The 12,173-nt window shown below is 43.1% G+C and overlaps 1 protein-coding gene across 1 annotated transcript; it reads left to right on the top strand.

Moving 5' to 3' along the window:
* The first annotated feature begins 5,220 nt into the window (after positions 1-5,220).
* LOC121923379 (zinc finger protein 215-like) lies at positions 5,221-6,581 on the top strand. Its single transcript, XM_042453737.1, has 2 exons — positions 5,221-5,761; positions 6,432-6,581. The coding sequence occupies exons 1-2, from the start codon at positions 5,300-5,302 to the stop codon at positions 6,579-6,581; spliced, it is 612 nt and encodes a 203-aa protein (XP_042309671.1). The 5' UTR covers positions 5,221-5,299.
* The last annotated feature ends 5,592 nt before the right edge of the window (positions 6,582-12,173 follow it).

Below are 12,173 nucleotides of genomic sequence, written 5' to 3'. Positions count from 1 at the left end.
CGTGAAAGGGATCTGGGAGTCCAAGTAGACCACAAATTGAACATGAGTCAACAATGCGATGCGGCAGCTAACAAGGCCAATGCAATCTTAGGCTGCATCAATAAAAGTATAGTGTCTAGAGAAGTAATAGTGCCACTCTATTCTGCTTTGGTCAGGCCCCACCTGGAATATTGTGTCCAGTTCTGGGCACCACAATTCAAAAAGACATTAAGAAACTGGAGCGTGTCCAAAGGAGGGCGACTAAAATGGTGAAGGGTCTGAAAACCATGCCCTATGAGGAAGATGGGGATGTTTAGCCTGGAGAAGAGAAGGTTAAGAGGTGATACGATAGCCCTGTTTAAATAGTTGAAGGGATGTCATGTTGAGGAGAGAGCAAGCTTGTTTTCTGCTGCTCCAGAGACTAGGACCCAGAGCAAGGGAAGCAAGCTCCAGGAACAGAGATTCCAGCTCAACATTAGGAGGAACTTCCTGACAGTAAGGGCTGTTTGACAGTGGAACAAACTCCCTCGGAGTGTAGTGGAGTTTCCTTCTTTGGAGGTCTTCAAGAAGAGGCTGGACGGCCATCTGTCGGGGATGCTTTGATTGTGATTTCCTGCATGGCAGAAGGGGGTTGGACTGGATGGCCCTTGCGGTCTCTTCCAACTCTGATTCTATGATTCTATGAAAAGGAGCACAGCTGGTCACCCTGACACTCTGCTTAGCTACTAAGATAAGAAAGGATCTGTTGCCTCCAGGTTTTTTGAGACTTCACCTCCTAGAAGGCTTGGCCACTTTGGCCAACAGTCAGCAATTCTGGGAGATGATGTCCAAAACATCTAGAGGGCCAGGGCCCTGGAGACCAGGGTTTGAATCTTTCCATGCTCGGCCATGGAAACCAACTTTCATCCTCAGAGAAAGGCAATGGCAACCCCCCTCTGAACAAATCCTGCCAAGAAAACCTCATGATAGGGTCTCCATAAGTCAGAAACAACTTGAAGGCACACAAGAACCACCTGGTCTTTGTTGGCGGTCTCCCATCCAAGTACTAACCAGGGCTGACCCTGCTTAGCCTCCAAGTTCAGAGGGAATCTGGTGCCTCCAGATACTTTACACTCCAAATCCATTCAGCCCTGGCCAACTTGGCCTACAGTTAGGTATTCTGAAGTCCAAAACATCTGGAGTGTACCCAAGTTTGGAAACCACTTGTTTTAGAAGAGCCTTTGAATTTCTGCAAAACAGGATTGGAGTCTTGCAAAAAAATGAATGGAAGGGGCGGGACTGAGCAGAGAAGGGGGCGTGTCCTTGGAAGCCAAGGCTCCTCCCCCTCCTGCCAGGTGTATTTAGTTGGCAGAGAAGTAGAGAGAGAGAATCTGAAGCTGGTGGGTTTCACCTTAAGAGCAGAGGAACCTGGAGAAGGCACCCAGCTCTCATCTTTCCTGCAAGGAGATCTGGTCAGTTACCACCTTTGGTTTGGGCTTTTGGGGATTCCCCCCCTAAAAAAGTGGGTGAGAAATGCCTTGGAGCAGGGTTTAATTTTAAATAGAATTAAATGTTAAACATTTAAGTTAAATTAAATTTTAAGCCAGGTTGGTTTAACATTTAAATTAAAATTAAGTGTTAAACATTTAAATGAAATTAAATTTTAAGCCAGGTTGGTTTAAAACATTTACATTAAATTTCATTTTAAGCCAGGCTGGTTTAAAATTTAAGTTAAATTAAATGTTAAACCAGGTTAGTTTAACAAATTAAATTCAATTTGAAACTTGGTTGATTAAAAAAACAAAATTAAATTTAAATCACATCAAAATGTTAAAAACAGGTTAGTTTTTACAATTACTTAAAAAATAAAATAAAACCACTCCTGGTTTTTAAAATTGTTTATCCATATATATATATATATGTATTTTAACATTTGGCTCTTGTGCCCATTTTCCTGCCCTTTTACTGGAACAATGCTGCCTATGTTTGAATTTGAACAATTTAGCATTTTATTGGCAATTGTTACCTGTGAGACCAACATAATACCATCAGAAACAAACCCTTCCATTAGCAATTTGTTTTAAAAGAGCAACTTGTTTTAAAGAAGCACTTTTTAATAAAAAGGGGAAAATATTATTTTAATCTAGTGGCTGTAACATCTGAACTGCATTTTGCTACTTAATTTCCTGATTCTTTTGCATTAATGTTCAGGACTACAAACAAACTGGGCAAACCAGTTTAAACCCCCCCCCCCCCCCAAATGAGATTTTTAGCTGATAGATCCAGGTTCCTCTTCTTACACTTTAAAAAAAGATCAACTTCTCTAGCATCATCATAAACAGGCTGTTTATTGCATTGGAAATTGATTTGCATTGCATAGAAGCCCATTCCTGGGGAGGTGGGGGTGAACTCCAGAAAAGACTAGATTTTTTTAACTTTAAAAGTCACTAATTTTTTAAAATAAATGATTTGTTTTAATATTGTGATAGTTTAATTCCATTTTAGTTGTAACTTCTAAAGTTTTTAATTGTACTGTGCTTTAGACTGTAAGCTGCCTTGGGGTCCCAGTTTTGGAGAAAATGCAGAATACAAATTATTATTATTATTTATTTCAGGGAAAATATTACTTTTTGCACTGAATTAATGGGTTCCAAGTTACATAGTCTTGGCTTTGTGGTTGTTGTGTGCCTTCAAGACCTTTCCAACATATGTCACACCGATCATTGGATGTTCTTGGTAAGTTTCCTCAGAGTGGGTTTGGCATTGCCATCCTCTGAGGCTGAAAGAGTGTGACTAATGTCACTGTCAATATTAAATACTTGGTCTTTAACCCTTGTTCTGGTGTCATGGTTTGAGTTTTGGACAGTGACCCTGGAAAGCAAGGTCCAAATCCAGCCAGGCCATGGAATCCCATTTTAGTCAAGTTACACTCTCTCAGCCTCAGAGGATGGCAATGCCAAGAAATACGCCAAGAAAACCCCATGATAGAGTGGCCATGAACTGCCATCAGACTTGAAGGCATGCAACACCAGGGTTCGAATCCTTGCTCAGCCATTGACTTTGGGCAAGTCACACTCTCTCAGCCTCAGAGGATGGCAAAGGCAACCACTTTCTAAAGTGGTTGCCTTTGCCATCCTCTGAAACTGAGAGAGTGTGACTTGCCCAAGTCCAATAGGGTCCCTTTAGGCCTTTAGAGTCTCCCTAGGTCAGAAGGGACATGAAGGCACACAACAAGAACAACATTGTTTTTAACTGTATCTTTCATGGGGACAGGAATCTGGGAGTTGGCAGAAAAGTGTTAATGGGTCCAGGAAGACCCCCAATGGCTACACCTGGAGGCCATTCAGGTCTGGCCAAGCTTTCCTATTGTTAAGGTGATTGTTTCCTAGTGATATTGATGTAAGGTGATGTTTCCTATTGTTAAGGTCTTGGGCAATGAGTCCTAATAGCACCAAATGGGTTGAGAAGGATGTGAGGTGGAAATAAAATATCTCTTTCCCAAAATGACAACAATGTAATTTAATCTGTGTTGCTCCTACAATTCATGTTTTAAATTGGAGGGTGAATTTAGTGTGTGTGTGTGTGTATATGTATATATGTATATATATATATAGTGACACTGAAAACCTGGTTTTGAGGAAAACAATCATAGAATCAGAATCATAGAATCATAGAGTTGGAAGAGACCACAAAGGCCATCCAGTCCAACCCTTCTGCCATGCAGGAAATCCAAATCAAAGCATCCCTGACAGATGGCCATCCAGCCTCTGTTTAAAGACCTCCAAAGAGGGAGATTCCACTTTGTTTATATGGCAAAAAAAATATCGTTATGTTATGATTGTTGTTGTTATGTGCCTTTAAGACTTACAGTGGTGGCATTCTTGTGTGCCTTGAAGTCCAGCCTATGGTGGCCCTATCGTTGGCAGGTTTCTCCAGAGGGGGTTTGCCATTGCTGTCCTCTGAGGCTGAGAGAGTGTCACTTGAGCAGAGTCACCCAGTGGGCTTCCATGGCCAAGCTGGGGCTTGACCCCTGGTCTCCAGAGCCATTGTCCAACGCTCAAACCACTACACCATGCTAGCTCTGACTTAGGGTCACCTTAAGGGAAACCTATAAAGGAGTTTTCCTCAAGATTTGTTCAGAGCAAGTTTGCCTTTGTCTTCCTCTTGAGGTGAAGAGAGTGTGACTTGAGCAAGGTCGCCCAATGGATTCCATGGTCAAGTAGGGATTCAAACTCCTGGTCTCCAGAGTCATAATCCAATACTCAAACCATTACCCATACTGGCTGTTTATGTTACATTAAAGTACAATAACATCCAAAACACACAAAATGGTGACACCTTTATTGGGCCGACAAAAATGGATAAAATGCATGCAAGATTTCAGAACTCCACTGCTTTCTTCATCAGGCAAAGATGTTAAAAATGATACAGGAGAGAAAAGGATATGACAGTGTTAAGAGTTACAGGCCTACGTTTTGTCAAGAAGTCATTGTTTTGTGGACTTAAGCTTCCAGAATTTTTGACTGTTGGCCAAAGGTGGCTGGGGCTTCTGGGAGTTAAAGTCCAAAACACCTGGAAGACCAAAGTTTGGGAATCACTTCCATAGGAGAACTTGAGGGGTTGCATTCCCATCACAAAAACACCATTTGCCCCCATGGCTTCTAGGGAGCCAGGGGGCATTTTTGCCATGTCCAGGAGATGCCTTTTTTAAAACAAAAAGTGTCCAGAAGTCACTTTTTATTTCCAGTTTTTAACAAAGGCCTTTCCTGGGCTTAGGACAGTTGGGGAAGGAGGCAGGGTTTGGTGAAAAATGCCCCCTACCACCTTAGAGGGCATTTTGAGGCAAAAAAAAGTTTGACCGTAGGATACTATGGGCACCACAGAAAACAACCTGGAGGACAGATGTGACCGGTGGGTTGCACTTTGCCCACTTCTGTTTTAATACCCATAGGTAGCGAAACCCATGGCTGCTCAAGTCTTATTAAATACAATGGCAAAGTGAAATGGTGTCCTTTACTCAAAACGACAAAACCAAAACTGGCTTTTTGGAATTAATACATTCTTGTGGGAATGTTTTCAAGCCATGGATGATGGAATCCGTGGATAAGAAATCCATGGAAAAAGGAGGGCCGACTGTATTTCAGGCCCAGGTTATTTTGCTCTTTAAATGCCATTATACTTCAGTCGCAGGTTATTCTTACCTTTAAATACCATTAGCCAGACCTTGAATTAATACAGATTAATTTTACAGATCTTCCTGTTGGATGTCCATGGCATGATCTCTTTGGGCAACCTTTGCTTTATGGCATAGTCAGCAAGAGGAGGGAGCAGGACTTCAGCCATGCTGGCAGCCACCTTGGAGCACAGGCCAAAGATGGAGCAACAAAATGCAAATGGCTATGGGGCAGGAAGAAGCCCTAATGCATTCTGGGCTGCAGGAAGGAAAGATGTGTGGGATGATTTTGGGATGCTCAACTCAAATGTTCATGGCCAGCATTTCGGGATGCTCAACTCAAATGTTCATGGCCAGCATTTCGGGCAGATCCAATACCCAGAGGTTGAGGTTCCCCAAGAGACCTGCAACCAACTCTACAATCTCCATCATCCGTGGCTGAAACCCAAGCAACACACCAAGGGTCAGATGCTAGACCTGGTGATCCTGGAGCAGTACCTGAGTGTCCTCCCTCTGGAGTTGGCAAGCTGGGTCCGGGCATGTGGGGCAACGACCGCTTTCCAGGCGGTGACCCTAGCAACGAGTTTCCTCCTGAGTCAGGCAGAGGAGCAGATGCAGCATGTACTGCAGGTAAGAATATTTTATCCAGGCTGATTGAAAGGCCTGAGAATGTTGGTCAAGGAAGCTCCACAGGCTGCTGCATCCGGCTAAGATGACAGAATAGCACATGGGGAAAAAGGGAATGACTGTGTTGTGGTCACTACACTTTGAGCGTTACAGGGTTTGGGGTGTTACATTATTAAAGGTTCAGTATAGTATGGTATGGGAGGAGGTTAATGTGGCGGGGTATGACACTATGAATTACAGAACTGGTTGATGCCAACCCTAGTGATGCCATAGTGTTAGAGGAAGTACATTTTGGTTGTTACAGGATTTGGGGTCTTACAGGAAGTACGTTTTGGGCGTTACAGGATTTAGTGTGTAAGAGGAAGTACATTTTGGGCATCTCAAGAGGTGTGAGCAACAGAAAGCTTCTCCTGTGCCTTAGAAGTCAATGGAAGGAATTTTTTTTAGGGCTAAAGGACATCCAAATGTGGTGGAAATGCCCTCCGCAGACCCTAAATGGCACATAGGGGCATTTTGGAAAGCCTTGGGGGGGGGGGACCCACAAAAATGATTGATGGGATGCGCATAGTGCACTACAGCCTTATTTTTAGCCCCTACCGCTTTAGTATTTTTGGATTATGTTTAGCCGCAGAGAAGTGATTATTTCTAAGGAGAATATCTCATTGCCTTTCAGGTGACTTTTGAAGATGTAGCTGTGGATTTCAATGAGGAAGAGTGGGCCTCACTGGATCCAGAGAAAAAGACCCTACACAGAGAGGTCATGAAGGAGAATTACACAATGGTGACTTCTCTGGGTAAAAAGCCCTTTGGTTCTTGTGGATAAAAAAATAATTATGAGAAGGCAGAAATTAGCAGTCAGTTCTTTTGGTGTGTTTTTCGTGGTTCAGTACCTTCAGTCCTCTTTTCCATACTTTAGTTTCTAGCTTTCTTTGAAGGAATCCTTTCAGTGTCAGCCACTTATGAAGTACAGACATATCTCAGACAGTCCAAGTCGATCTCTCCCTGGGCTTTACTTCTTTAGCAGAAAATTTGTGCCAGAGGCAAAAGTGAGATAGGAAGACTAGGGATAGGTTCTGATATCACACAAAAGAGAAGCAGTGCAACATGTTTCAGCAAGCCATGTATATAGAATTAACAATACATATGTGTGAAATGAAACAACTAGGTCAAGGAACCCTTGACTAAGTAATCAAAACTTTTAGGACGATCTAGGGACCACTTGAAGGCTGCTCCCAAACTGCATCCAGGAAGAGGTTTTCTTCCCTTTCACCGTCCTCCACTTTTCATATGGTTTACATTTTGCTGGCCAAACTTACAGATCAGTGTTGTTGTTTTAATGTGGTGGGGTTAGCTGGCGAGAAAGGCCCCCTTTCTCCCTGTTTTTCTGCTTACCCATGCTCAGGAAGGAATTCTGGAGGCAGCAGCTTTTTATCTTTCCTGTTGTAGGCAGGCGGACATGGCTCCATTAGAGTCAGCTAAAGTAGAACCCTGCCTTCTTTTACCTTAAGCTGTATTGCTTTGTTTTCTGTAGACGCCTGCATTTTTTTAAAAAAATGTTTTTTAAAAAATTGATTTTAAAAAAATCTATTTTCCAGCCTTTTTACTGCAGCAGCAATGACTGTTTAAATGTAAACCTTTTAACTTTTATGTTTATTGACAGTTGTTCATTGTGAAACCAGTGTCAGTTGCTTCTTTTCAATCACTTTTATTTTATAGTGCAAGAAATGCCATTCAGAAACATATACTCCAAATTAAGTTAATCCGAAACAACCTGCTTTAAAAGAGCACTTTTAAAGAATAATTATTTTTTAAGCTAGTGGCCATAACATCTGCCATAACCACCCCTGCTTTAGTTAAATGTGTCAGTTCCTTGATTTTGTGTTTCCTTTCTTTCCTGACTTTTAATCGGTTGTATCTCTTCTTTCCAGATGTTGATAGGCTGGAGAGTGAGAGCCGAGGAGCATCATACAGTGTGTCACTGGAAGGAACCAGATGTCAGCGGGGCACACAGAACCTCAGACTAGAACCAACAGAGAAAAAGAACATACAATTTGCTGCTTTTGAGGATGCTGGTATTGTTAAAATTCCCAGTCAAGAATACAGAGTTGGAGATGAGGAGAGCAGGAAAACACATGAGAATATATCTTTATATCAGTACCTGGAGCGTGAAAGTGCCTTACATCAGAGATCGAACCTTACTTCTTATCCAATAATACATAAAGAGGAGGAGCCATATCTGTCTTTGGAGTGTGGGAATAGAATGGGACTCCCTTTCTTTTATTATACAGAAGAGAAACCATATCTATTTCAAGAGTATGGAATGGGTTTCCCCCAGCAAACAAGTTTTATTAATGCAGAGGGGAAACCACATGAGTGTGGAGAGTATTTCTGTTCAAAGAAATTGCTCACTTCCCATCAGCTAACTCACTCGGGAGAGAAACCGTATCAGTGCCTCGAATGTGGTAAGAGCTTCACTAAGAAGAGAAGCATCTATAAACATCGCCTTATTCACAGAGCTGAAAAGCCGTTTCAGTGTGCAGAGTGTGGGAGAAAGTTCACTCACAAATCAAGCTGCAATCGTCATCAGATTATTCACACTGGGAAGAAAAAATATAAGTGCTGGGAATGTGGGAAAAGCTTTATAGAGAAGCGAGGCCTCGTTGAACATCAAGCCGGTCACACTGGAGTGAAACTTTACATGTGTCTGCAATGTGGAAAGGGCTTCACTTACAGCTCAAGTGTGCGCAGTCATCAAAAGCTTCACGCAAAGGAGCAAGCACTTACAGACATGGTCTGTGGGAAAGGTTATGTCAAAATCCAACCCTCACTCACCATGGAGCAGCTCACAACAGAGAGAAACCATCTGAGAGCCTGGAGTGCAGAACAGGATTTCCAGAATCAAAACTAGAAATGGCTGCTGCTGTGTCTTTCAAGTTTGTATATAAGAGAGCATTTTGACAAATGTTGCTTGTTATTTGGTTTTGCATTATTAATAAAAAACAAATAGTATTGATGTTTGCACAAGGAGCCTACAGAGGCTAGTATGCATTTTAGATTCATGTTACTATAGTACATAATTGACTTGTTCTAAAGAACCACAATTCAAATTCCCTGAAGTCTGTGTGAGAAAAATAAAGGTTTCATTGTGTTCATGTTTATTTTAAATACAGTATGTGTGTTTTCATTGCAAAAATTAGTTTTTCAATGTAAGAAACTTAACAAGGGCTGTGTCTACAATGAAGAATTAATGTCTTTTGACAATGCTTTAATAATAACAGCATGGCTCAGTGCTATGGAATTCTAGGAATTGTAGTTTTGTGAGATACTTAGCTTTCTCTTGTCAGCTCTCATACTGCAACAACCTATTGATTCCATAGGATGGAGGCCTAACATAGTGGTGTCAAATTGTATTTATTCTACAGTGTCGCACCAGCTAAAATTAAGTATAACCCCTAACTGTTTATTATACAAAGGTATTTGTCTCCTTGTCTGTTTTGTTGTGCAGTAGCACCAATTGAAGCATTGATAATTGACCCTGATGGGTGACATTAACAAAGAGTTCCAGGGGTTTGGGTTATTTTAAATTCAGGGAGCATCTGGTACGTTAAGGGTGGAAAAATGCAGTGAGGCCAGTGTGGTGTAGAGTTTTGAGTGTTGCACTAGACACTGAGAGACCAGGATCCGAAACCCCACTCTGCCATGGGAAACCCACTGGGTGTCCTTGGGCAAGTCACAGCCTAAGGAAAGCCATGTCAAGTAGGCTGCCATAACCCGGCTGCAACCGGGAATTTCCTGATTTTGGGGGCCCCGAGCCCTCCCGGCACGGGTGCAGCCCCAAACCGGGAGCCCTCCAGTTGCAGCCTGGGTTCTGCGCCCCAGCAGCCTCGCTGCCCTCTTCCTCATCCGAGGAGAGAGTGGGCAGGAGGCGAAGCTGGAGGCAGCGCCTCCCACGGCCCCCGCCACCCCTCCTCTGCCCCCTCTCCCCAGGCCGCGTAGAGGAGCGAAGGTGTTGCGGCGCCAACCCTCCTCCTCCTCCTCCGGCTCCGCCTTCCTCCTCTTCCTGGTGTGGGCGGCAGAAGCGCCGCTGCCACCACGCGCCCCCACTGGGAGGCTTGCGCGCCCCAGGCCTCACAAGGCTAGTGGCACGCGCTCCCTGCCCCGCTTTCCTCCCCGCGTGGCATGCCTTCCCTGCTTCCCTCCGGTGCGCGTGCGCGTCAGCCATCAGAAGAGGAGGAGGGGGGGGGAGGAGAAGGAGCTGGAGGAAGGGTGCCTGAAGGCCAGGGCAGAATTGGGCCAGAGAAGGAGGAGAGAGGAGGAGAGGGGAGGAAAGCTGAGTTAGTGGCCATTAGGTCTGCCTGGTTTTTTGGAGTTTTTAATTATATTTAAAAAATAAATAATTATTTAGTTAATTTTTTTTAATTTTATTATTGCTTTGTTATTTTTTTTAATTTTATTAATTTTTATTATTGCTTGTTTTTATTTTATTCATTCATTTTTATTAGGCTTGTTTTTATTTTATTTCATTAATTTTATTATGCTTGTATTATTGCATAATGATGCTGTTTTTATTAACATAATTATTATTAAATCAAACACCCGCCTTGTTTTATTATTTTTCATTTTTTTTATTAAGCAAGGCAGCTGTGTATTAGTGAGGCACTTGAATGCTAACAAGTCTGCCTTTCTTGGACAATATAGATGAGGATGATGGGGTGGTGGGGTGATATGATACAAACAAGCCTCTGAGGCACAGCCATGTAACTTGCTGTGATTTTATAAACTCATGCGCAGTGAAGAAAAACCACAGTCCCTTGACCAAGTACCACTTCTGAAGAAGTAAAGTTGAACCCGCGGGCAAGCCAATTTCCTGCCATCTTGTCTAGGAATGATGCCAAAATGTCCTCCATTTTGATCATGCCTAAAAACATGCATTTATATTAACATTTTTTTAAAAAAAAAAACCTCAATTTTTTGCGTGTCCTCCATTTTTATAAAAATGTGTCCTACATTTGAAAAAAAATGTTGTCCTACATTTGTCCTGGTTTGGAGGTCCTCACTTATGGCAACCCTAGGGGAGGGGGAGAGATGGAGGAAGGTGGCGCAGGCGGGGGATTTCCCCAGGATTCCCCCCCCAGCGAGGCCCTGGATGGGGCTCTGCGATCGCTGAGTCCTCCGAGGCCTGGCATGGGCTTGGAGGACGCTGCCTCCCAAGCCCTAGCCAGGCCCTGGGTGGGGCTCTGTGATCGCTGAGTCCTCCGAGGCCTGGCATGGACTTGGAGGACGCTGTCACCCAGGCCCCAGCGAGGCCTTGGACAAGGTTTAAAAATGTAGGAGCTTTTTTTTTTTAATTTCCTGGCCAGAAAATTTAAAAAAAAACAACCTACATTTTAAAACCTTGTCCTACATTTCCCCCCGGTTTGGAGGTCCCCAGGGATGGCAACTCTACATGCAAGCCTCACAGAATCAGAGTTGGAAGAGACCTCAAGAGTCATCCAGTCCAGCCCATTCTGACATGCAGGAAGACGCAAGCAAAACACTCCTGACAGATGGCAATCCAGCCTCTGTTTAAAAACCTCCAAAGGAGACTCCACCACTCTATTCCACTGCCGAACAGCTCTCACTATTGGGATGTCTTACTAATGTTTAGGTGGAATTGCTTTTCCTGTAGTTTGAACCCATTGCTCTGGGTCTTAACAGCAGAAAACAAGCTTGCTCCATCCTCAATATGACACCCCATCAAATATTTAAACAAGTCTTACCATATTACCTCTTAACCTCCTCTTCTTCAGGTTAAACATACCCAGCTCCCTAAGTCTCTGTTCATAGGGCTTTATGGTTTCCAGGCCTTTCACCATTTTGGTCACCCTCTGGCCAAGAAAACCTTCAGAAAAACCTTGCGAACACACAAGATCAGGAGAAAAGATCAGTGATCACTGCAATGTGGCAACTCTGCTTATCTTTTAAAAATTCTACCTTATACATTTCCAACATTGCCCTCCAATATTTCACAGATGAAAATGGGCATCAGAGTTGTTAATAAGGGAGAACACACAAGCTGAGAGAGGTTGGAGCAGATTTCTTTTGCCTGAGTCTCCTGGGAAGGGGAAGGCTACTTGCAAAAACAGCATTTCAAAAGCAGTGTGCAACAAGTGAAGCAAGCGGAGGAGGAGGTGAAACTGGGACATTTGAAAAGCTGGAAAAGTGGGATGACAGGACCAATAAGACTGTTACTGTCCAATCAGGATTGAGGTATGTAATCTTCATTAAAAATGCAGAGAAAAGGTAAATGCTATTAAAAATCTGCTGATGTGAAGAGTTGGACAGAGATAGCTTCTGTCAAAGGATTCTTGCACTGACGGAGACCAGATGACCCTCTGTCTCTTCCAATACAGTTGGCTCTCTATTCATGGATTCA

The sequence above is a fragment of the Sceloporus undulatus genome, chromosome 2 (assembly GCF_019175285.1).
Source record: "Sceloporus undulatus isolate JIND9_A2432 ecotype Alabama chromosome 2, SceUnd_v1.1, whole genome shotgun sequence".
NCBI lineage: Eukaryota > Metazoa > Chordata > Lepidosauria > Squamata > Phrynosomatidae > Sceloporus > Sceloporus undulatus.
The sequence above is the reverse complement of the archived record's forward strand: the minus strand, read 5'-3'. Positions and strand labels throughout refer to the sequence as shown.